The sequence below is a fragment of the Pristiophorus japonicus genome, chromosome 27 (genome assembly GCF_044704955.1).
Source record: "Pristiophorus japonicus isolate sPriJap1 chromosome 27, sPriJap1.hap1, whole genome shotgun sequence".
NCBI classification, from domain to species: domain Eukaryota; kingdom Metazoa; phylum Chordata; class Chondrichthyes; family Pristiophoridae; genus Pristiophorus; species Pristiophorus japonicus.
Genome location: NC_092003.1, coordinates 17,329,638 through 17,354,826, shown reverse-complemented (window position 1 = coordinate 17,354,826; position 25,189 = coordinate 17,329,638). Strand labels below are relative to the sequence as shown.

General features: G+C 56.1%; 1 protein-coding gene across 1 annotated transcript in view; it reads left to right on the top strand.

Annotated features, from left to right (window-relative positions):
• Window positions 1-3,686, top strand: part of LOC139239369 (pyruvate carboxylase, mitochondrial-like) — a 1,004,568-nt gene extending 1,000,882 nt beyond the window's left edge. Inside the window, exon 14 of the mRNA XM_070868045.1 lies at window positions 3,074-3,686. Within this exon, the coding sequence (XP_070724146.1) occupies window positions 3,074-3,322 (249 nt within the window). The 3' untranslated portion in view covers window positions 3,323-3,686. The remainder of the gene's footprint in view (window positions 1-3,073) is intronic.
• Window positions 3,687-25,189: the final 21,503 nt, after the last annotated feature.

Below are 25,189 nucleotides of genomic sequence, written 5' to 3'. Positions count from 1 at the left end.
GCTCGCTGACCCCGTGTCCTAACTCGCACCGAGTCCCACTCACCCATCACCCCCTGTGCTCGCTGACCCGTGTCCTAACTCGCACTGAGTCCCGCTCACCCATCACCCCCTGTGCTCGCTGCCCCGTGTCCTAACACGCACTGAGTCCCGCTCACCCATCACCCCCTGTGCTCACTGCCCCATGTCCGAACTCGCACCAAGTCCCGCTCACCCATCACCCCCTGTGCCCCGTGTCCTAACTCGCACCGAGTCCCACTCACCCATCACCCCCTGTGCTCGCTGACCCCGTGTCCGAACTCGCACTGAGTCCCACTCACCCATCACCCTGTGCTCACTGCCCCGTGTCCTAACTCGCACTGAGTCCCACTCACCCATCACCCCCTGTGTCCGAACTCGCACCGAGTCCCGCTCACCCATCACCCCTGTGCCCCGTGTCCTAACTCGCACCGAGTCCCACTCACCCATCACCCCCTGTGCTCGCTGACCCCGTGTCCTAACTCGCACCGAGTCCCGCTCACCCATCACTCCCTGTGCTCACTGCCCCGTGTCCTAACTCGCACTGAGTCCCGCTCACCCATCACCCCCTGTGCTCACTGCCCCGTGTCCTAACTCGCACCGAGTCCCGCTCACCCATCACCCCCTGTGCTCACTGCCCCGTATCCTAACTTGCACCGAGTCCCACTCACCCATCGCCCCCTGTGCTCACTGCCCTGTGTCCTAACTCACACCGAGTCCCACTCACCCATCACCCCCTGTGCTCACTGCCCCGTGTCCGAACTCGCACTGAGTCCCGCTTACCCATCACCCCAGTGCTCGCTGACCCGTGTCCTAACTCGCACCGAGTCCCGCTCACCCATCACCCCCCGTGCTCGCTGACCCCGTGTCCTAACTCGCACCGAGTCCCGCTCACCCATCACCCCCTGTGCTCACTGCCCTGTGTCCTAACTCACACCGAGTCCCACTCACCCATCACCCCCTGTGCTCGCTGCCCGTGTCCTAACTCACACCCAGTCCCGCTCACCCATCACCCCCTGTGCTCGCTGCCCCGTGTCCTAACTCGCACTGAGTCCCGCTCACCCATCACCCCCTGTGCTCACTGCCCTGTGTCCGAACTCGCACCGAGTCCCACTCACCCATCACCCCCTGTGCTCGCTGCCCGTGTCCTAACTCACACCCAGTCCCGCTCACCCATCACCCCCTGTGCTCGCTGCCCCGTGTCCTAACTCGCACTGAGTCCCGCTCACCCATCACCCCCTGTGCTCACTGCCCCGTGTCCGAACTCGCACCGAGTCCCGCTCACCCATCACCCCCTGTGCCCCGTGTCCTAACTCGCACCGAGTCCCACTCACCCATCACCCCCTGTGCTCGCTGACCCCGTGTCCTAACTCGCACTGAGTCCCACTCACCCATCACCCTGTGCTCACTGCCCCGTGTCCTAACTCGCACTGAGTCCCACTCACCCATCACCCCCTGTGCTCACTGCCCTGTGTCCGAACTCGCACCGAGTCCCGCTCACCCATCACCCCTGTGCCCCGTGTCCTAACTCGCACCGAGTCCCGCTCACCCATCACCCCCTGTGCTCACTGCCCTGTGTCCTAACTCACACCGAGTCCCACTCATCCATCACCCCCTGTGCTCACTGCCCCGTGTCCTAACTCACACCGAGTCCCACTCATCCATCACCCCCTGTGCTCACTGCCCAGTGTCCTAACTCACACCGAGTCCCGCTCTCCCATCACCCCCTGTGCTCACTGCCCAGTGTCCTAACTCACACCGAGTCCCACTCACCCATCACCCCCTGTGCTCACTGCCCCGTGTCCTAACTCGCACCGAGTCCCACTCACCCATCACCCCCTGTGCTCACTGCCCTACATTGGCTCCTGGTCCAGCAACGCCTCCATTTTAAATTTCTCATCCTTTTTTGAAATCCCTCCATGGCCCTCGCCCCTCCCGATCTCTGAAATTTCCTCCAGCCCCACAACCCCCCTCAGTGCTCCACCAATTCTGCACTCTTGTGCATCCCCCCCGATTTCCATCACTCCACCATCGGTAACCGTGCCTTCAGCTGCCTGCCCCTCCGACAGTGCGGTGCTCCCTCAGTACTGCCCCTCCGACAGTGCGGTGCTCCCTCAGTACTGCCCCTCCGACAGTGCGGTGCTCCCTCAGTACTGCCCCTCAGACAGTGCGGTGCTCCCTCAGTACTGCCCCTCCGACAGTGCGGCGCTCCCTCAGTACTGCCCCTCCGACAGTGCGGCAGAGGCACTGCAGTGTGAATTCCCCTCTCGCCCCTCTGGAACTGGTTAAGCCACGTTCGATTGTGTGGGTGAGGCAGTAGTGCTGTTAGCATGAAACATAAAAGGTACAGCAAGTGATCAGGAAGGCCAATGGAATCTTGGCCTTTATTTCAAAGGGGATGGAGTATAAAAGCAGGGAAGTCTTGCTCCAGTTATACAGGATGTTGGTGAGGCCACACCTGGAGTACTGCGTGCAGTTTTGGTTTCCATATTTACGAAAGGATATACTTGCTTTGGAGGCAGTTCAGAGAAGATTCACTCGGTTGATTCCGGTGATGAGGGAGTCGACTTATGAGGAAAGGTTGAGGAGGTTGGGCCTCTACTCATTGCAATTCAGAAGAATGAGAGGTGATCTTATCGAAACATATAAGATTATGAGGGGGCTTGACAAGGTGGATGCAGAGAGGATGTTTCCACTGATGGGGGAGACTAGAACTAGGGGGCATGGTCTTAGAATAAGGGGCCGCCCATTTAAAACTGAGATGAGGAGGAATTTCTTCTCTCAGAGGGTTGTAAATCTGTGGAATTCTCTGCCTCAGAGAGCTGTGGAGGCTGGGACATTGAATATATTTAAGACAGAGATCGACAATTTCTTAACCGTTAAGTGTGTCGAGGGTTACGGGGAGCGGGCGGGGAAGTGGAGCTGAGTCCATGATCAGATCAGCCATGATGGTATTGAATGGCGGAGCAGGCTCGAGGGGCCTAATGGCCGACTCCTGCTCCTATTTCTTATGTACTCTGCCTAACTGCTCCCTCTCCCCCTGTTCCCCCCTCCACAGGAGATGCACTTTCACCCCAAGGCCCTGAAGGACGTCAAGGGCCAGATCGGCGCTCCGATGCCCGGCAAAGTCATTGACATCAAGGTAAAGGAGGGCAGTCAGATCGAGAAGGGAAAGCAGCTGTGTGTGCTGAGCGCCATGAAGATGGAGACCGTGGTCAATTCCCCCATGTCTGGCACCATCAAGAAAATCTACGTCACGCGCGACATGCACCTGGAGGGCGACGACCTGATACTGGAAATCGAGTAACGCACTCCGCTGCCTTGTCACGCTGAAGTCTGACCAAACGCCCTCCCCGTAGTCGCTTAGCGTCAAGGCAGCGGGAATCGACGGGCAACATCTCATCTCTTTCACTCTGCGCAGTGGACTGACTCACAAAATGCAACGGGACCGATTTACCTCCTCTCGCCCCAGCCTCGCTCGGCCTGTGTTCCCACCCGCGGTGGAGCAGGGTATATCGTCATACCCCCCCCCCTGCTGCCCCCGCGTGGGAGGGCTGTCGCAGGACACTGTCACATAATCCTCCGCCTCTCGTGCAGGTTGAAAGGGCTGCCAGACATTGAAACACTGGGAAATACTTGATTAAATAAAGTCAATGAGATAATAATTGCACAAACCCTCACAAGCAGTGTATAATGAGATGTAGGCTCACATACCGGGGACAGAAGAACATTAGAAATAGGAGCAGGAGCCGGCCATTCGGCCCCTCGAGCCTGCTCCGCCATTCAATAAAATCATGGCTGATCCGATCATGGACTCAGCTCCACTTCCCCGCCCGCTCCCCATAACCCTTCACTCCCTTATCGCTCAAAAATCTGTCTATCTCCACCTTAAATATATTCAATGACCCAGCCTCCACAGCTCTCTGGGGCAGAGAATTCCACAGATTTACAACCCTCTGAGAGAAGAAATTCCTCCTCATCTCAGTTTTAAATGGGCGGCCCCTTATTCTGAGACTATGCCCCCTAGTTCTAGAATCCTCTGCATCTACCCTCAGGAGGTCACAAGCCTGTCCTGACCTGCTCCCACCAGCCTTGGCCAGACCAGAAAGTCCCCTGTGAGTCCCCAGTGTCTGTAGGAGGACAGACGCACCAACATTAGCGTCCTCGACCAGGCCAACATCCCCAGCATCGAAGCACTGACCACACTCGACCAGCTCCGCTGGGCGGGCCACATTGTCCGCATGCCCCAGACACGAGACTCCCAAAGCAAGCGCTCTACTCGGAACTCCTTCGCGGCAAGCGAGCCCCAGGTGGGCAGAGGAAACGTTACAAGGGACACCCTCAAAGCCTCCCTTATAAAGTGCGACATCCCCACCGACACCTGGGAGTCCCTGGCCAAAGACCAGTCCGCCCTAAGTGGAGGAAGTGCATCCGGGAGGGTGCTGAGCACCTCGAGTCTCGTCACCGAGAGCGTGCAGAAATCAAGCGCAGGCAGCGGAAGGAGCGTGCGGCAAACCAGTCCCACCCATCCCTTCCCTCAACCACTGTCTGTCCCAGAGACTGTAATTCCCGTATTGGACGGTTCAGTCACCTGAGAACTCACTTTTAGAGTGGAAGCAAGTCTTCCTCGATCCCGAGGGACTGCCTGTGATGGTTTAGGGGTCATTACATCCTACAGTAACGTCATTAAGTCAACCCGTTCTAACCACGCCTGGATAACCTCCCTCAACAATCTGCACAGTAACATCCCTTTACTCACGAATGAGAAAGCGCGGGGATCAGTAATTGCCGTTTTGTATCCGGTACAGACACAACACAAGTCTGTTCACTCCCCTCACCTCCCCACTCTGAATCACTGTCTCCTCTCAGGCCTGGCCTGCTACCACAACGTAACATAACATAAGAGCTTAAGAAATAGGAGCAGGAGTCGGCCATTCGGCCCCTCGAGCCTGCTCCGCCATTCGATCAAACCATGGCTGATCCGATCATGGACTCAGCTCCACTTCCCCGCCCGCTCCCCATAATGGCTATTCGACCTGGTGTGCTTTCACTCTGCGTCATATCACCCGTGGGCAGAGGGGGGGGTACTGGGCCCCCGGTTATGGGACGGTTACAGAAGGAGATGAGACGCTGCCCCAGCCCACAACGCAGCCAACGTCACTCTCTGAGGCCTCGACCAAGGCGGCCAATGTCGGTCCCGTCCGGCCCCAACTGTACCACGAATTCAGCATTGGATTGCCGAGAAGGTTCCGGAAGCCAGTGAGCCTGGAGTTGCCGCGATACCACCGACACTCCGATCAGTGCGGGGCCCCTTTAAGTTTACGGAGCGCGAGGGCGGGGGGAGGGACTATAAAACTGCTCTCCCCAGCTCAGCGCAGTCCCTTCACTCCGCATTCACTCCCCATTCACTCCGCATTCACTCCCCATTCACTCTGCATTCACTCCCCATTCACTCTACATTCACTCCGCATTCACACCCCATTCACTCTACATTCACTCCGCATTCACTCCCCATTCACTCCCTATTCACTCCGCATTCACTCCCCATTCACTCCACATTCACTCCGCATTCACTCCCCATTCACTCCGCATTCACTCCCCATTCACTCTACATTCACTCCGCATTCACTCCCCATTCACTCTACATTCACTCCGCATTCACTCCCCATTCACTCCGCATTCACTCCCCATTCATTCCACATTCACTCCGCATTCACTCCCCATTCACTCCGCATTCACTCCCCATTCACTCTACATTCACTCCCCATTCACTCCCCATTCACTCCGCATTCACTCCCCATTCACTCTACATTCACTCCGCATTCACTCCCCATTCACTCCGCATTCACTCCCCATTCACTCCGCATTCACTCCGCATTCACTCCCCATTCACTCTACATTCACTCCGCATTCACTCCCCATTCACTCCGCATTCACTCCCCATTCATTCCACATTCACTCCGCATTCACTCCCCATTCACTCTACATTCACTCCGCATTCACTCCACATTCACTCCCCATTCACTCCACATTCACTACGCATTCACTCCGCATTCACTCCACATTCACCTGCATTCACTCCCCATTCACTCCGCATTCACTCCCCATTCACTCTACATTCACTCCGCATTCACTCCCCATTCACTCTACATTCACTCCGCATTCACTCCGCATTCACTCCCCATTCACTCTACATTCACTCCGCATTCACTCCCCATTCACTCCACATTCACTCCCCATTCACTCCGCATTCACTCCCCATTCATTCCACATTCACTCCGCATTCACTCCCCATTCACTCCGCATTCACTCCGCATTCACTCCCCATTCACTCTACATTCACTCCCCATTCACTCCGCATTCACTCCACATTCACTCCGCATTCACTCCCCATTCACCCACATTCATTCCACATTCACTCCACATTCACCCCGCATTCACTCCACATTCACCCCTCATTCACTCCACATTCACACCGCATTCATTCTCACTCCACATTCACTCTCCATTCGCCCCGCATTCACTGCACATTCACCCCTCATTCACTCCACATTCACACCGCATTCATTCTCACTCCACATTCACTCCCCATTCACTCCACATTCACTCCCCCTCGCTCCCCATTCACACCGCATTCATTCTCACTCCACATTCACTCTCCATTCACTCCACATTCACACTGCATTCATTCTCACTCCACATTCACTCCCCATTCACTCCACATTCACTCCCCATTCCCTTTCGATCCCCATTCACGCCCCCTCCCCGAGCAGTGCGAGACATGATGCCCCGAGTGTTTCTCACTGATATCTCGCTGTGACCACCCAGCCGAGTGTGGGAACAGTTAACCAGCCAGGGACCCACTGCTCTCGGCATCGCTCAGGGTACCCTGCCGTGTGATTGATGGCTGTGTCGTTACCCGGAGCCCCTGCCCACAGCGTCTAAACACACACAGCTGATCCCAGACCTCCCCCAGTCCACCCACAATCTGACCCAGTGAAACCGCTCAGTCCTCGTGTACAGCAGCGGGTCCGGGACGCTGCGATTCCTGTTCCAACGCACAGTCCTGCACCACCATTCCCCTGTACCCCTGTACCCCCATGCCCCCTGTACCCCCATTCTCCCGTGCCCCTTGCACTTCGACCCCTATAGCCCTGTGCCACTGTTCCCCCTGAACTCCCACTTCCCTGTACCCCCGTACACTTCGATCTCTCTACCCCCGTGTACCTCGACCCCTGTACCCCCGTGTACCTCGATCTCTCTACCCCCGTGTACCTCGACACCTGTACCCCCGTGTACCTCGATCCCTGTACCCCCGTGTACCTCGACACCTGTACCCCCGTGTACCTCGACACCTGTACCCCCGTGTACCTCGACACCTGTACCCCCGTGTACCTCGACACCTGTACCCCCGTGTACCTCGACACCTGTACCCCCGTGTACCTCGACACCTGTACCCCCGTGTACCTCGACCCCTGTACCCCCGTGTACCTCGACACCTGTACCCCCGTGTACCTCGACACCTGTACCCCCGTGTACCTCGACACCTGTACCCCCGTGTACCTCGACCCCTGTACCCCCGTGTACCTCGACCCCTGTACCCCCGTGTACCTCGACCCCTGTACCCCCGTGTACCTCGACACCTGTACCCCCGTGTACCTCGACACCTGTACCCCCGTGTACCTCGACACCTGTACCCCCGTGTACCTCGACACCTGTACCCCCGTGTACCTCGACACCTGTACCCCCGTGTACCTCGACCCCTGTACCCCCGTGCACCTCGACACCTGTACCCCCGTGTACCTCGACCCCTGTACCCCCGTGTACCTCGACACCTGTACCCCCGTGTACCTCGACCCCTGTACCCCCGTGTACCTCGACACCTGTACCCCCGTACACTTCGATCTCTCTACCCCCGTGTACCTCGACCCCTGTACCCCCGTGTACCTCGACACCTGTACCCCCGTACACTTCGATCTCTCTACCTCCGTGTACCTCGACCCCTGTACCCCCGTGTACCTCGACACCTGTACCCCCGTGTACCTCGACCCCTGTACCCCCGTGTACCTCGACACCTGTACCCCCGTGTACCTCGACCCCTGTACCCCCGTGTACCTCGACACCTGTACCCCCGTGTACCTCGACACCTGTACCCCCATGCACCTCGACCCCTGTACCCCCGTGTACCTCGACACCTGTACCCCCGTGTACCTCGACCCCTGTACCCCCGTGTACCTCGACACCTGTACCCCCGTGTACCTCGACACCTGTACCCCCATGCACCTCGACCCCTGTACCCCCGTGTACCTCGACACCTGTACCCCCGTGTACCTCGACTCCTGTACCCCCGTGTACCTCGACACCTGTACCCCCGTGTACCTCGACACCTGTACCCCCGTGTACCTCGACACCTGTACCCCCATGCACCTCGACCCCTGTACCCCCGTGTACCTCGACCCCTGTACCCCCGTGTACCTCGACCTCTGTACCCCCGTGTACCTCGACACCTGTACCCCCGTGTAACTCGACACCTGTACCCCCGTGTACCTCGACACCTGTACCCCCGTGTACCTCGACCTCTGTACCCCCGTGTACCTCGATCTCTCTACCCCCGTGTACCTCGACACCTGTACCCCCGTGTACCTCGACCCCTGTACCCCCATGTACCTCGACACCTGTACCCCCGTGTACCTCGACCCCTGTACCCCCGTGTACCTCGACACCTGTACCCCCGTGTACCTCGACACCTGTACCACTGAGCACCTCGACCCCTATAACCCTGTAACCCTGCCCCCAGTTCCCCTGTACACCAGTGGCCCCTATACCCTACTCTGGGAATGGACACACTGGTCACTCTGGGAATGGTCACTGGTCACTCTGGGGATGGTCACTGGTCACTCTGGGGATGGACACACTGGTCACTCTGGGGATGGTCACTGGTCACTCTGGGGATGGTCACTGGTCACTCTGGGGATGGACACACTGGTCACTCTGGGGATGGTCACTGGTCACTCTGGGGATGGTCACTGGTCACTCTGGGGATGGACACTGGTCACTCTGGAAATGGACACTGGTCACTCTGGGGATGGACACACTGGTCATTCTGGAAATGGACACTGGTCACTCTGGGGATGGACACACTGGTCACTCTGGAAATGGACACTGGTCACTCTGGGGATGGACACACTGGTCACTCTGGAAATGGACACTGGTCACTCTGGGGATGGACACACTGGTCACTCTGGAAATGGACACTGGTCACTCTGGGGATGGACACACTGGTCACTCTGGAAATGGACACTTCACTCTGGGGATGGACACACTGGTCACTCTGGAAATGGACACACTGGTCACTCTGGAAATGGACACACTGGTCACTGCGGTGGACAGACTGGTCACTCTGGAAATGGACAGTGGTCACTCTGGGAATGGACACTCTGGGAGTGGACATTGATCACTCTGGGAATGGACACCGTGGTCACTCTGGGAATGGACACACTGGTCACTCTGGGAATGGACACAGGTCACTCTGGGGGTGGACACATTGGTCACTTTGGAAATGGACACTGGTTACTCTGGGAATGGACACTGGTCACTGGGAATGGACACACTGGTCACTCTGGGAGTGGAAATTGATCACTCTGGGAATGGACATAGTGGTCACTCTGGGAATGGACACACTGGTCACTCTGGGAATGGACACTGGTCACTCTGGGAATAGACACACTGGTCACTCTGGAAATGGACACAGTGGTCACTCTGGGAATGGACATTGGTCACTCTTGGAATGGACATTGGTCACTCTGGGAATGGACACACTGGTCACTCTGGGAATGGACATTGGTCACTCTGGGAATGGACACACTGGTCATTCTTGGAATGGACACACTGGTCACTCTGGGGATGGACATTTGTCACTCTGGGAATTGACACAGTGATCACTCTGGGAATGGACACACTGGTCACTGCGGTGGACAGATTGGTCACTCTGGAAATGGACAATGGTGACTCTGGGAATGGACACACTGGTCACTCTGGGAATTGACACTGGTCACTCTGGAAATTGACATTGGTCACTCTGGGGATGGACACACTGGTCACTCTGGGAATGGACACACTGGTCACTGGGAGTGGACACTGGTCACTCTGGGAATGGACACACTGGTCACTGGGAATGGACACTGGTCACTCTGGGAATGGACACTGGTCACTCTAGGGATGGACACAGTGGTCACTCTGGGAATGGCCACACTCGTCACTGGGAATGGACACTGGTCACTCTGGGAATGGACACTCTGGTCACTGGGAATGGACACTGGTCACTCGGAATGGACACACTGGTCACTGGGAATGGACACTGGTCACTCTGGGAATGGACACTGGTCACTCTGGGGATGGACACAGTGGTCACTCTGGGAATTGACATTGGTCACTCTGGGGATGGACACACTGGTCACTCTGGGAATGGACACACTGGTCACTATGGGAATTGACATTGGTCACTCTGGGGATGGACACACTGGTCACTCTGGGAATGGACTCACTGGTCACTGGGAATGGACACTGGTCACTCTGGGGATGGACACAGTGGTCACTCTGGGAATGGCCACACTGGTCACTCTGGGGATGGACACAGTGGTCACTCTGGGAATGGATGCACTGGTCATTCTGAGAATGGACACACTGGTCACTCTGGGAATGGACTCTGGTCACTCTGGGGATGGACACACCAGCCCTCGCTCTGCATGACTTGGGGTCACCGCACCAAGTGCTGGAGTCTGACCATGCACCACACACTCTGAGCTAAAACCCGCCCCCCTGGGATCAGCACTGCAGCGTCCTGTTGTGTTGTGTGAGTCGCTGCCCCTTCTCCTTCAGAAACTGTCAGTGCTGAAGAATGAGAGGGGACCTCATAGAAACTTTTAAAATTCTGACGGGTTTGGACAGGTTAGATGCAGGAAGAATGTTCCCGATGTTGGGGAAGTCCAGAACCAGGGGTCACAGTCTAAGGATAAGGGATAAGCCATTTAGGACTGAGATGAGGAGAAACTTCTTCACCCAGAGAGTGGTGAACCTGTGGAATTCTCTACCACAGGAAGAAGTTGAGGCCAATTCACGAAATATATTCAAAAAGGAGTTAGACGAAGTCCTTACTACTCGGGGGATCAAGGGGTATGGCGAGAAAGCAGGAATGGGGTACTGAAGTTGCATGTTCAGCCATGAACTCATTGAATGGCGGTGCAGGCTAGAAGGGCCGAATGGCCTACTTCTGCACCTATTTTCTATGTTTCTATGTTTTATGCTGGTAGTCGGGGTTTGAGCTACAGGCTGGGTGGCTGTCCAGTCCCATCACGCCACGCTCCGAACCCCTACCATCGGAGGGGAGGTTAAACAAGTTGCCCACAGATTCCTTGCTGTCTGCTTCATCGGTGTCTTAATGCTTGTTGCTCAAGGTCGGGGAAGTGGGGTGAGGATCGAGACTGGAATCAAAATCGCTCATGGGGTCGCACCGGGTGTTACCAACGTTTCAGTGGGCAGGGGTGAGAGGGGAGTGGGTGTGACTCAACTTAATTCCTCCCCAGCCCTTCTCTCTCATCTGCCCTGGTGTGGACGTACACCCTGTAATTTCTGCGGTCTGGAGGAGTCCGTGTTCCACGTGTTTGTTCAGTGAGTGAGGTTGCAGCCCCCTCTTGCATTATTTGAAGGGGCTGCTCCTCAAATTCTGGTTGCACTTCAGTCCCACACTCCTGATCTTTGGGCACCCTGTGCGGAGGGGAGCGGGCAGGTCCGAGGGCCTCCTCGTAGGACTGCTCCTGGGCCTGGCCAAGGGGGCCATCAGCCGGTCCAGGCAGCGGGCGGTCGAGGGGATCGTTCAGCCCGACTGACTGCCTCTCTTCCGCGGTTACATCCGAGCCAGGGTGTCCCTGGAGATGGAGCACGCGGTGTCCACCGGCACGCTCGCGGCCTTCCGCGAGAGGTGGGCGCCGGAGGGACTGGAGTGCATCATCACCCCCGGCAACCAAATTTTAATTTGAGTTAAGTTTACGGTCAAAAGTTTAATTTGCTTAATGTGTCGGTTTTAGTGCCCCACTTTAATCAGGGGGCATTGGATTATCGTTCTACCAAAATAGTTGTACACTCTGCTGATCCCACCTTTCTTTAAGAATATAAGAATTAGGAGCAGGAGTCGGCCATTCGGCCCCTCGAACCTGCTCCGCCATTCAATACGATCACGGCTGATCTTCGACCTCAACTCCACTTTCCCGCCCGATTCCCCATATCCCTCGAGTCCCCTCGAGTCCAAAAATCTACCGATCCCAGCTTGGAATGTACTCAACGATTCAGCGTCCTGGATCAATCCTCCTGGAATAATGGTGAACTGGAAGGAGCAATTTCTCGATCCCCCTGTGAGGTGGGGGAGAGGGAGAGGCACTCCTCGGAATCAACCACAATCAAACCCAGATCTGGGGACCACAGAATGAGGAGCAAAGTCATCACTCGAAACTGGCCAGCTATTGTTCCTGTTGGACAGGACACGCGTGTTAGAAACAGCTGGCAAGGTGCAGTGTAAGTGTGAATATTAATCGAACGCACCAACACTCCCTGTCGTGAGTTAGACCGTCAACCGCTTGCAATACATTACTGTGGTCCAACAACCGAGCCTGTGTCAAGTTATGGCAGGGTTTCGATGCTGCTTCAAGGCAAGACAAAACACACACAATGCTGTACGTTGAGAGAGAGAAACAGAATACGAATGTATCAGTGTGGAGATTACCAATAAAGGACTTCATGCAAAACTGGTGCGGTGTTGGGACAGCGCAGGGTCGAGAGGTACCTCAATGAGGTCCAGGGGTCAATCTGTACACCAGTGATCTGCAACCTCCCTCCGATACGACTCCCGCTCCAAATAATCTGAGAATCGCACCGCGCAGGAGGACACCATTCGGGCCATCGTGCCTGTGTCGGCTCGCTGACAGAGCGATCCAATTAACTGCAAGTGTCAGTCGGGGATCAGTGAGGAACACTCCCGCCTCTGAGTCAGAAGGTCGTGGGTTCGAGTCCCACTCCAGGGACCTGAGCCCATAATCTAGGCTGACACTCCCAGTGCAGTACTGAGGGAGCGCCGCACTGTCGGAGGGGCAGTACTGAGGGAGCGCCGCACTGTCGGAGGGGCAGTACTGAGGGAGCGCCGCACTGTCGGAGGGGCAGTACTGAGGGAGCGCCGCACTGTCGGAGGGGCAGTACTGAGGGAGCGCCGCACTGTGGGAGGGGCAGGACTGAGGGAGTGCCGCACTGTGGGAGGGGCAGGACTGAGGGAGTGCCGCACTGTCAGAGGGGCAGTTCTGAGGGAGCGCCGCACTGTCAGAGGGGCAGTTCTGAGGGAGCGCCGCACTGTCAGAGGGGCAGTTCTGAGGGAGCGCCGCACTGTCAGAGGGGCAGTTCTGAGGGAGCGCCGCACTGTCAGAGGGGCAGTTCTGAGGGAGCGCCGCACTGTCAGAGGGGCAGTTCTGAGGGAGCGCCGCACTGTCGGAGGTGCAGTACTGAGGGAGCGCCGCACTGTCAGAGGGGCAGTTCTGAGGGAGCGCCGCACTGTCGGAGCAGCAGTATTGAGGGAGTGCCGCAGTGTCGGAGGGGCAGTACTGAGGGAGCGCCGCACTGTCGGAGGGGCAGTATTGAGGGTGTGCCGCAGTGTCGGAGGGGCAGTACTGAGGAAACGCCATCCTGTTGGAGGGGCAGTACTGAGGGAATGGGTGACCGTTTGAAAATCACTATTGAATCTGCTCCCATCGCCCTTTCAGGCAGCGCGTTCCAGATCACAACAACTCGCTGCGTAAAAACATTCTCCTCATCTCCCCCTCTGGTTCCATCGCCGATTATCGTCAATCTGTGTCCCTCTGGTTACCGGCCCTCCTGCCCCCGGGAACAGTCTCTCCCCGATCTACTCCATCAAAACCCCTCATACTTTTGAACACTTCTATTAAATCTCCTCTTAACCTTCTCTGCTCCAAGGAGAACAACCCCAGCTTCTCCAGTCTCTCCAATTAGCTGAAGTCCCTCATCCCTGGAACCATTCTGGTCAATCTCCTCTGCACCCTCTCCAAGGCCTTGACATCCTTCCTAAAGTGCGGGGCCCAGAATTGGACACACCATTTGCCCTGATTTAACCTATCTCTGCCCACAGTGAGCCAGTGAGCAGACTCTCCAGACACTGTCAAACATCTTTGTCCGATTAATCCAATTGCCCAAAGAAAGGCAGCCTGATAAAGCCCATCGAGTCCGTCCCATTGATAGGCAGTGTGTCTACGTAACATGGCCCGCAAACACTACCCTTTCCCCCCTCCCCACACTCGCCCGCCCCAGCACCCATCTAAGCTCCGGGAAGGTCAAGAACAAAATGACCTTCTGACCTCCCCACCCCCAAGGCCTCATCAAAAGTGTCTCCCAGGAGATATCAGTGACCATGAGGCCCATTGGCCGATCTCTCGAACACCTCTTGCATCCACTGCTCCAGCCAGCAACTCATTCCCCAGGTCAATGACGCTCTGGGCTAGAGAACCCTCCCAACATCCAAACTCGTTCTGTCTTTACACCCCCTTGCAAACATCCCTCCCGCTTCTCTCCCTAACTTCCCGACTTCAAATAATCTGCTCGCAGGCAAGTCCCTTCGTCATTTTAAACACTTCGTGGGACAGGGAGAGGCCATTCGGTCCCTCGAGCCTGCTCCGCCATTCAATAAGACCATGGCTGATCTGATCATGGACTCAGCTCCACTTCCCCGCCCGCTCCCCATAACCCTCGACTCCCTTATCGCTCAAAAATCTGTCTATCTCCACCTTAAATATATTCAATGTCCCAGCCTCCACAGCTCTCTGGGGCAGAGAATTCCACAGATTTACAACCCTCTGAGAGAAGAAATTCCACAAACCGTCAGGAGATGAGCCCTGCGTTTGTTGGCCGAATCCTGCCCCAGCCATTCCTTAGTGACGAAACTTTGCTGTAGTCTCTCAATAAAGTCGTCCCAATCATCACCAACACAGTACCTCTCGTCTGTGCTGCTAGTGGCCGTGGTCACGTGGTTTAAATCCCAGTTTTTCGTCGCCAATGATATGTCCTTACTATACAGTACAAATGCACGCGACGCCCATACTAGAGAGAAGGTCACTCTGTGACCAGTTACCTTTATTAGCCAGCACTGAAGTGATGAAGGTGGGTGGAGCTTCCCCTTTTACACCTGAAAGTCCAGGTTAGGAGTGTCTCCCGCAAGTTCACCACCTAGTGGTCAGTGTTCTCACAGTGTACAACTTAGGTCAGTTTATACATGGGTTACAATGACAGTTGAATACATGACATAGAAACATAGAAACATAGAAACATAGAAAATAGGTGCAGGAGCAGGCCATTCAGCCCTTCTAGCCTGCACCGCCATTCAATGAGTTCATGGCTGAACATGAAACTTCAGTACCCCCTTCCTGCTTTCTCGCCATACCCCTTGATCCCCCGAGTAGTAAGGACTTCATCTAACTCCCTTTTGAATATATTTAGTGAATTGGCCTCAACAACTTCCTGTGGTAGAGAATTCCACAGGTTCACCACTCTCTGGGTGAAGAAGTTTCTCCTCATCTCGGTCCTAAATGGCTTACCCCTTATCCTTAGACTGTGACCCCTGGTTCTGGACTTCCCCAACATTGGGAAATGACAAGTCCCTTTCCCTAGCCCACGGGGCAAAACGTCTCCCAATGTTCCCCCTGCCCTAGCTCTGACATGCATCTTTCTCCCGTTTCTCTCCGATCTCCCCTCCTGCCCTCTCCGAGCTCACCTTGTCCGTGAGACCTACCTCCAGCTCCCTCGACCCTATTCCCACCAAACCGCTGATGACCCAGCTTCCCTTCCTGGCTAACATTGTTAACGTTTCCCTTTCCTCAGCTATGCCTCCCTCGCCTTCAAATCTGCCGACATCACCCATACTCGCCTCGGAGTCAGAAGGTCGTGGGTTTACAGCCCCCACTCCAGAAACTTGAGCACATAATCCAGGCCGACATTCCCAGTGCAGAACTGAGGGAGCGCCGCACTGTCGGAGGGGCAGAACTGAGGGAACGCCGCACTGTCGGAGGGGCAGTACTGAGGGAGCGCCGTACTGTCGGAGGGGCAGTACTGAGGGAGCGCCGCACTGTCGGAGGGGCAGTACTGAGGGAGCGCCGCACTGTCGGAGGGGCAGTACTGAGGGAGCGCCGCACTGTCGGAGGGGCAGAACTGAGGGAGCGCCGCACTGTCGGAGGGGCAGTACTGAGGGAGCACCGCACTGTCGGAGGGGCAGTGCTGAGGGAGCACCGCACTGTCGGAGGGGCAGTGCCTAGGGAGCGCCGCACTGTCGGAGGGGCAGTACTGAGGGAGTGCCGCACTGTCGGAGGGGCAGTACTGAGGGAGTGCCGCACTGTCGGAGGGGCAGTACTGAGGGAGCGCCGCACTGTCGGAGGGGCAGTACTGAGGGAGCACCGCACTGTCGGAGGGGCAGTACTGAGGGAGCGCCGCACTGTCGGAGGGGCAGTACTGAGGGAGCACCGCACTGTCGGAGGGGCAGTACTGAGGGAGCACCGCACTGTCGGAGGGGCAGTACTGAGGGAGCACCGCACTGTCGGAGGGGCAGTACTGAGGGAGCACCGCACTGTCGGAGGGGCAGTGCCGCACTGTCGGAGGGGCGGTACTGAGGGAGCAACGCACTGTCGGAGGGGCAGTACTGAGGGAGTGCCGCACTGTCGGAGGGGCGGTACTGAGGGAGCAACGCACTGTCGGAGGGGCAGTACTGAGGGAGTGCCGCACTGTCGGAGGGGCAGTACTGAGGGAGTGCCGCACTGTCGGAGGGGCAGTACTGAGGGAGTGCCGCACTGTCGGAGGGGCAGTACTGAGGGAGTGCCGCACTGTCGGAGGGGCAGTACTGAGGGAGCGCCGCACTATCGGAGGGGCAGTACTGAGGGAGCACCGCACTGTCGGAGGGGCAGTACTGAGGGAGCGCCGCACTGTCGGAGGGGCAGTACTGAGGGAGCACCGCACTGTCGGAGGGGCAGTACTGAGGGAGCACCGCACTGTCGGAGGGGCAGTACTGAGGGAGTGCCGCACTGTCGGAGGGGCAGTACTGAGGGAGCGCCGCACTGTCGGAGGGGCAGTGCTGAGGGAGCACCGCACTGTCGGAGGGGCAGTACTGAGGGAGTGCCGCACTGTCGGAGGGGCGGTACTGAGGGAGCAACGCACTGTCGGAGGGGCAGTACTGAGGGAGTGCCGCACTGTCGGAGGGGCGGTACTGAGGGAGCAACGCACTGTCGGAGGGGCAGTACTGAGGGAGTGCCGCACTGTCGGAGGGGCAGTACTGAGGGAGTGCCGCACTGTCGGAGGGGCAGTACTGAGGGAGTGCCGCACTGTCGGAGGGGCAGTACTGAGGGAGTGCCGCACTGTCGGAGGGGCAGTACTGAGGGAGTGCCGCACTGTCGGAGGGGCAGTACTGAGGGAGTGCCGCACTGTCGGAGGGGCAGTACTGAGGGAGTGCCGCACTGTCGGAGGGGCAGTACTGAGGGAGTGCCGCACTGTCGGAGGGGCAGTACTGAGGGAGTGCCGCACTGTCGGAGGGGCAGTACTGAGGGAGTGCCGCACTGTCGGAGGGGCAGTACTGAGGGAGTGCCGCACTGTCGGAGGGGCAGTACTGAGGGAGTGCCGCACTGTCGGAGGGGCAGTACTGAGGGAGTGCCGCACTGTCGGAGGTACCGTCTTCCAGATGAGACAAACTGAGGCCCCCATCTGCCCTCTCAGGTGGACGTAAAAGATCCCACGGCCACTATTGGAAGAGCGGGGAAGTTATCCCCGGTGTCCTGGGGTTAATATTTCATCAACATAGGCAGTCCCTCGGGATCAAGGAAGACTTGCTTCCACTCTAAAAGTGAGTTCTCAGGTGACTGAACAGTCCAATACGGGAATTACAGTCTCTATCACAGGTGGGACAGACAGTGGTTGAGGGAAGGGGAGGGTGGGACTGGTTTGCCGCACGCTCCTTCCGCTGCCTATGCTTGCTTTCTGCACGCTCTCGGCGATGAGACTCGAGGTGCTCAGCGCCCTCCCGGATGCACTTCCTCCACTTAGGGCAGACTGGTCTTTGGCCAGGGACTCCCAGGTGTCGGTGGGGATGTTGTCTTTTATCAGGGAGGCTTTGAGGATGTCCCTGTAACGTTTCCTCTGCCCACCTGGGGCTCGCTTGCTGTGTAGGAGTCCATAGTTATCCCTCAACCAACATCACTAAAACAGATGATCTGGGTCATTACCATATTGCTGTGTGTGGGAGCTTGCTGTGCACAAATTGGCTGCCGCGTTCCCCATATTACAACAGTGACTACACTGCAAAATAAGTACGTCATTGGTTGTAAAGCGCTTTGGAATGTCCTGAGGTGGTGAAATGCGCTATATAAATGCAAGTCTTTCTTTTCTGAGTTCCTGATTGCCTCCAGCAGTGACTGCCTGCCCTCCACAGCACCCAATGCCCATATTCTGGGACAGTATCAGGGAGCGCGCCCCGCCCACAGTCTACATACAGGACGGCCCTGGAGTCTCCAAGATTTAAAGATTCATCTACCAAACCCAGGGAGTAAAATCATAGAGGCAATTAATATAATACGAACATAAGAAATAGGAGCAGGAGTTGGCCATACGGCCCCTCGAGCCTGCTCCGCCATTTAATACGATCATGGCTGATCCGATCATGGACTCAGCTCCACTTCCCCGCCCGCTCCCCATAATCCCTTATCCCCTTATCGTTTAAGAAACTGTCTATTTCTGTCTTAAATATATTCAATGACCCAGCCTCCACAGCTCTCTGAGGCAGAGAATTCCACAGATTTACAACCCTCTGAGAGAACAAATTCCTCCTCATCTCAGTTTTAAATGGGCGGCCCCTTATTCTAAGATCATGCCCCCTAGTTCTAGTCTCCCCCATCAGTAGGAACATCCTCTCTGCATCCACCTTGTCGAGCCCCCTCATAATCTTATACGTTTCGATAAGATCACCTCTCATTCTTCTGAACTCCAATGTGTAGAGGCCCAACCTACTCAACCTTTCCTCATAAGTCAACCCCCTCATCCCCGGAATCAACCGAGTGAACCTTCTCTGAACTGCCTCCAAAGCAAGTATATCCTTTCGTAAATATGGAAACCAAAACTACACGCAGTACTCCAGGTGTGGCCTCACCAATACCCTGTATAACTGTAGCAAGACTTCCCTGCTTTTATACTCTATCCCCCTTTGCAATAAAGGCCAAGATACCATTGGTCTTCCTGATCACTTGCTGTACCTGCATACTATCCTTTTGTGTTTCATACACAAGTACCCCCTGGTCCCGCTGTACTGCGGCACTTTGTAATCTTTCTCCATTTAAATAATAACTTGCTCTTTGATTTTTTTTTCTGCCAAAGTGCATGACCTCACACTTTTCCTGAATGGCCCAGAAATCGCGACTCCCTGGGTCCGTATGGAGTATCTACAGATCCGGGAAGGCATCGGAAAAGCCGGTTTTGGGTGTGCAATGCACACGCGTTGAAAAGCGGCTTTTGCGATCTGTCAAGTTTCTGGCTTGACATCTCGGGAGCGAGGATTTTCCCGCGGCAGCGATCGCCCAGCGAATGTCCTGAAACCTCGCGCGCCTGGTGACAGCGGCACATAGCCTGCCTTTGCCAGCGTCAGAGTTTGAAAACAAATCAAAAACATATTAAAATAAAATTTAAAAATACATATTGATGTCAAAAACCCTGTCCACTCAGGTAATTTTATTTTAAACCATAATTAAAACTTTTTTTTTTAAATAGGCAAATATTTTTTTTCAAAAAGAACTTTAATTTCTATCGTGTATTGATGTGAGGTGTTTTTTTAACATGTTTTATGTAGTGGGGGTGTTTCTCATTGATAGTAACAGGGGTTTGGGATTTATGAATGAGAAAATACTTCAGCGTGATTGGGTGTCCAGGCCCATGTGACTCCTGCGCACCTCCCAATGGGAACGCGCCCCGCAGCGCAAGAGGAGGAGCCTCGAGTCCGGGAACTCTGGCGAGCGTACCACCAAAAGGTACGTGCTCATCGTTTCTCTTATTTTTAGTCCAACACCCGCGTTGAAGAAGAAACCTGGATTTCAGGGCCAATTTGTTCTTTTAATTACTTCTCTTTGAACGCGTTTGTTGGTGTAAAAGTATCGGACGATGGGACGTGGATTGTTTGACTGAAAATCCGGAATTGCCTCAGGAGCTCCCTCTGGTGGAGCGTGCGTGCTCTGCAGCCTGCCCACATTGCCAATCCCAGCGTGCACCACTTTGTCCTCGCGCTGTGACGCTGGGGGGAGATGTCGCCGACAAACGATGCCCACTGCACTGCCCCCCAGCGTGGTGCCCAAACCTGCCCCCCTGTACAATGCCTGAACTCTGCCCCCATACAGCGCCTCGGGGGGGGGGGCAGAGTTGGCCTCAGTGCCCCTGGGCTCGCTACAGGAGGACTCCTATCCCTGATGACTGTCTACTGACCCCGATGACAGTCCAATGACCCCTGATTGTCCAGTGAGCCCTGACTACCCAGTGACCCCTGATTGTCCAGTGACCCCTGACTGTCCAGTGACCCCTGATGACTCGCCAGTGACCCCTGTCTGTCCAGTGACCCCTGATGACTCGCCAGTGACCCCTGACTGTCCAGTGACCCCTGATGACTCTCGAGTGACCCCTGACTGTCCAGTAACCCCTGACTGTCCAGTGACCCCTGATGACTCGCCAGTGACCCCTGACTGTCCAGTGACCCCTGTCTGTCCAGTGACCCCTGATGACTCGCCAGTGACCCCTGACTGTCCAGTGACCCCTGATGACTCTCGAGTGACCCCTGACTGTCCAGTGACCCTTGTCTGTCCAGTGACCCCTGATGACTTGCCAGTGACCCCTGACTGTCCACTGACCCCTGATGACTCTCGAGTGACCCCTGACAATTGGCCAGTGAACCCTGATGATTGTCCAGTGACCCTGATGCCTGTCCAGTGACCCCTGATGATTGTCCAGTGACCCCGATGACTCTTTAGTGACCCCTGATGACAGTCCAATGACCCTGATGACTGACCACCGGCCTCCGATGGACAGAGCCCTTTTGTGAATGTCTGCTTAGAATAGCACCACGATGTCTGTGATGCCCCCCAATGTCAAATAACCCGCTGATCCGCACTGTCTGGGCTTCCACATCTGTTGAGGTCGGGGGTGTGAGGGGGTAGAGCCGACCCATGGAACCTGACACACAACCCCCGACCCCCGCCGTGTCACGAACAGGAGAGCATGGGCCTGGTCCTATGCCCCACACCACTGCTGCTCTGGGAGCGCTCAGTGAGAGGTATGTGTTGCTCTCCCCGTGATTAGCAACGGGCTGCAAGGCTCAAACTACCTGATTGTCCAGTGACCCCTGATGATTGTCCAGTGACCCCTGATGATTGTCCAATGACCCCTGATGACTCTCTAGTGTTCCCTAATGATTGGCCAGTGACCCTGATGACTGTCCAATGACCCCTGATGATTGTCCAGTGACCCCAATGACTGTCCAGTGACCCGTGATGACTCTCCAGTGACCCCGATGACTCTTTGGTGACCTCTCATGACTGGCCAATGACCCTGATGACTGACCACCGACCTCTGATGGCCAGTGACCCCTGACTGTCCAGTGACCCCTGATGATTGGTCACCATGGCACCAGTAGAGCTAATTCAGTAAACACTTCTTCAAATCTAGAACTCTTTCCCCCCCCAACAAAAGCTGAGGGTCGACTGGACCTTTCAAGACTGAGATGGAGCGATATTTTCCAGTCTCTCTGTCTCCGTCACATCTGCGCTGACGACGTCACCTTCCATGCTAGTGCTTCCGATATATCTTCCTTTTTCCTGAGCCGAGGATTCCCCTCCACCATGGTTAACATGGCCCTCGACCGTGTCCGTTCTATTTCCCGCAGCTCCGCTCTCGTCCCCTCCCCTCCCTCTCAGAACCACGAAAGGGTTCCCCTCGGCCTCACCTCTCACCCCACAGCCTCCACGTTCAACGGATCATCCTCCGCCATTTCCACCACCTCCAGCGTGATCCCACCACCAATCACATCCTCCCCTCCCCTCTCCGCTCAGCGTTCCGAAGGGACCGTTCCCTCTGCGACACCCTGGTCCATTCCTCAGTCACTCCCAGCAGCCCCTCCCCTTCCCACGGCACCTCCCCGACCTGAAACGTTCCTCTCGCCACAGAGGCTGCTGGGCCGGCTGACTATTCCCAGCATTTTCTGTTTTTATTTCCGATTTCCAGCATCCGCAGTATTTTACTCCCGGACAGAAGTTTGTTGGGTAACGGTATCCAGTGATATGGAACCAAGCTGGGAAAATGAAGTTTATCGAACAACCATGATCCCACTGAATGGCGAAACAGGCTTGAGGGGCTAATTGGTCTCCTGTTACATCAGAACATAAGAAATAGGAGCAGGAGTCGGCCATTCGGCCCCTCGAGCCTGCTCCGCCATTTAATAAGATCATGGCTGATCTGATCATGGACTCAGCTCCACTTCCCCGCCCGTTCCCCATAACCCTTCACTCCCTTATCGCTCAAAAATCTGTCTATCTCCACCTTAAATATATTCAATGACCCAGTCTCCACAGCTCTCTGGGGCAGAGAATTCCACAGATTTACAACCCTCTGAGAGAAGAAATTCCACCTCATCTCAGTTTTAAATGGGCAGCCCCTTATTCTAAGATTATGCCCTCTAGTTCTAGTCTTCCCCATCAGTGGAAACATCCTCTCTGCATCCACCTTGTCAAACCCCCTCATTATCTTATACCTTTCGATAAGATCACCTCATTCTTCTGAACTCCAATGAGTAGAGGCCCAACCTCCTCAACTTTTCCTCATAAGTCAACCCCCTCATCTCCAGAATCAACCTTGTGAACCTTCTCCTGAACTGCCTCCAATGCAAGTATATTCTTCCTTAAATATGAAGACCAAAACTGCACGCAGTACTCCAGGTGTGGCCTCACCAATACTCTGTACAGTTGTAGCAGGACTTCCCTACTTTTATAATCCAGCCCTCTTGCAATAAAGGTCAACGTTCCATTTGCCTTCCTGATCACTTGCTGTACCTGCAGACTAACTTTGTGTTACATGCACAAGGACCCCCAGGTCCCTCTGTACTGCAGCATCTCTCCATTGAAATAATAATTTGCTTTTTGCTTTTCTGTTTCTATGCTCCTAACCCCTCCCTGTCTCCCCCTGTCTCCCTCTAACTGTCTCCCCCTGACTGTCTCTCCCAGTCTCCCCCTGACTGTCACCCCTTGTCTCCACCTGACTGTTTCTCCCTGACTGTTTCTCCCCCTGTCTCCCCCTGACTGTCTCCCCTTGTCTGTCTCCCCCTGTCTCTCCCTGACTGTCTCCCTCTGACTGTCTCCCCCTGACTGTCTCACCCTGTCTCCCCCCCGACTGTCTCCCCATCTGTCTCCCCATGTCTCTCCCTGACTGTCTCCCTCTGACTGTCTCCCCCTCACTGTCTCCCTCCGACTGTCTCCCCCTCATTGTCTCCCCCTCACTGTCTCCCCATGTCTCCCCCTGACTGTCTCCCCCTGATTGTCTCCCCCTGACTGTCTCCCCCTCCCTGTCTCCCCCTCCCTGTTTCCCCCTGACTGTCTCCCCCTCCCTGTCTCCCCCTCCGTGTCTCCTCCTGACTGTCTCCCCCTCCCTGTCTCCCCCTCCCTGTTTCCCCCTGACTGTCTCTCCCTCCCTGTCTCCCCCTGTCTCCCCCTGACTGTCTCCCCCTGACTATCTCCCCCTGACTGTCTCCCCCTCACTGTCTCCCCCCGACTGTCTCCCCCTCACTGTCTCCCCCTCACTGTCTCCCCATGTCTCCCCCTGACTGTCTCCCCCCCGACTGTCTCCCCCTGACTGTCTCCCCCTCCCTGTCTTCCCCTGACTGTCTCCCCCTCCCTGTCTTCCCCTGACTGTCTCCCCCTCCCTGTCTCCCCTACCTGTCTTCCCCTGACTGTCTCCCCCTGACTATCTCCCCTTGATTGTCTCCCCCTACCTGTCTTCCCCTGACTGTCTCCCCCTGACTATCTCCCCCTGATTGTCTCCCCCTCCCTGTCTTCCCCTGACTGTCTCTCCCTGACTGTCTCCCCCCGACTGTTTCCCACTGACTGTCTCCCCCCGACTGTCTCCCCCTGACTGTCTCCCCCTCACTGTCTCCCCCTCACTGTCTCCCCCTGTCTGTCTCTCCCTGACTGTCTCCCCCCGACTGTCTCCCCCTGACTGTCTCCCCCTGACTGTCTCCCCCTGTCTGTCTCCCCCTGACTGTCTCTCTTTGACTATCTCCCCCTGACTATCTCCCCCTGACTGTCTCCCCCTGACTGTCTCCCCCTGACTGTCTCCTCCTGTCTGTCTCCCCTGACTATCTCCCCCTGACTGTCTCCCCCTGTCTGTCTCCCCCTGACTGTCTCTCTTTGACTATCTCCCCCTGACTATCTCCCCCTGACTGTCTCCCCCTGACTGTCTCCCCCTGACTGTCTCCTCCTGTCTGTCTCCCCTGACTATCTCCCCCTGACTATTTCCCCCTCACTGTCTCCCCCCGACTGTCTCCCCTTGACTGTCTCCCCCTGACTGTCTCACCCTCCCTGTCTTCCCCTGACTGTCTCCCCGGCTGTCTCCCCCCCGACTGTCTCTCCCTGTCTCCCCTAACTGTCTCCCCCGTCTGTCTCCCCCTGACTGTCTCTTCCTGACTGTCTCCCCGACTGTCTCCCTGTCTCCCCTAACTGTCTCCCCATAACTGTCTCTCCCTGTCTCCCCTAACTGTCTCTCCCTGTCTCCCCTGACTGTCTCCCCCTGACTGTCTCCCCCTGACTGTCTCACCCTTCCTGTCTCCCCCTGACTGTCTCCCCCTGACTGTCTCCCCCTGACTGTCTCACCCTCCCTGTCTCCCCCTGACTGTCTCCCCCTGACTGTCTCACCCTGACTGTCTCACACTCCCTGTCTTCCCCTGACTGTCTCCCCGACTGTCTCTCCCTGTCTGTCTCCCCCTCCCTGTCTGCACACTGGGGCATCTATTAACTTTTTTCGTAAGTAAAATAAGGAGGTCACGCATAACTTGGAAAATAAGAATCTAAATGGGGTA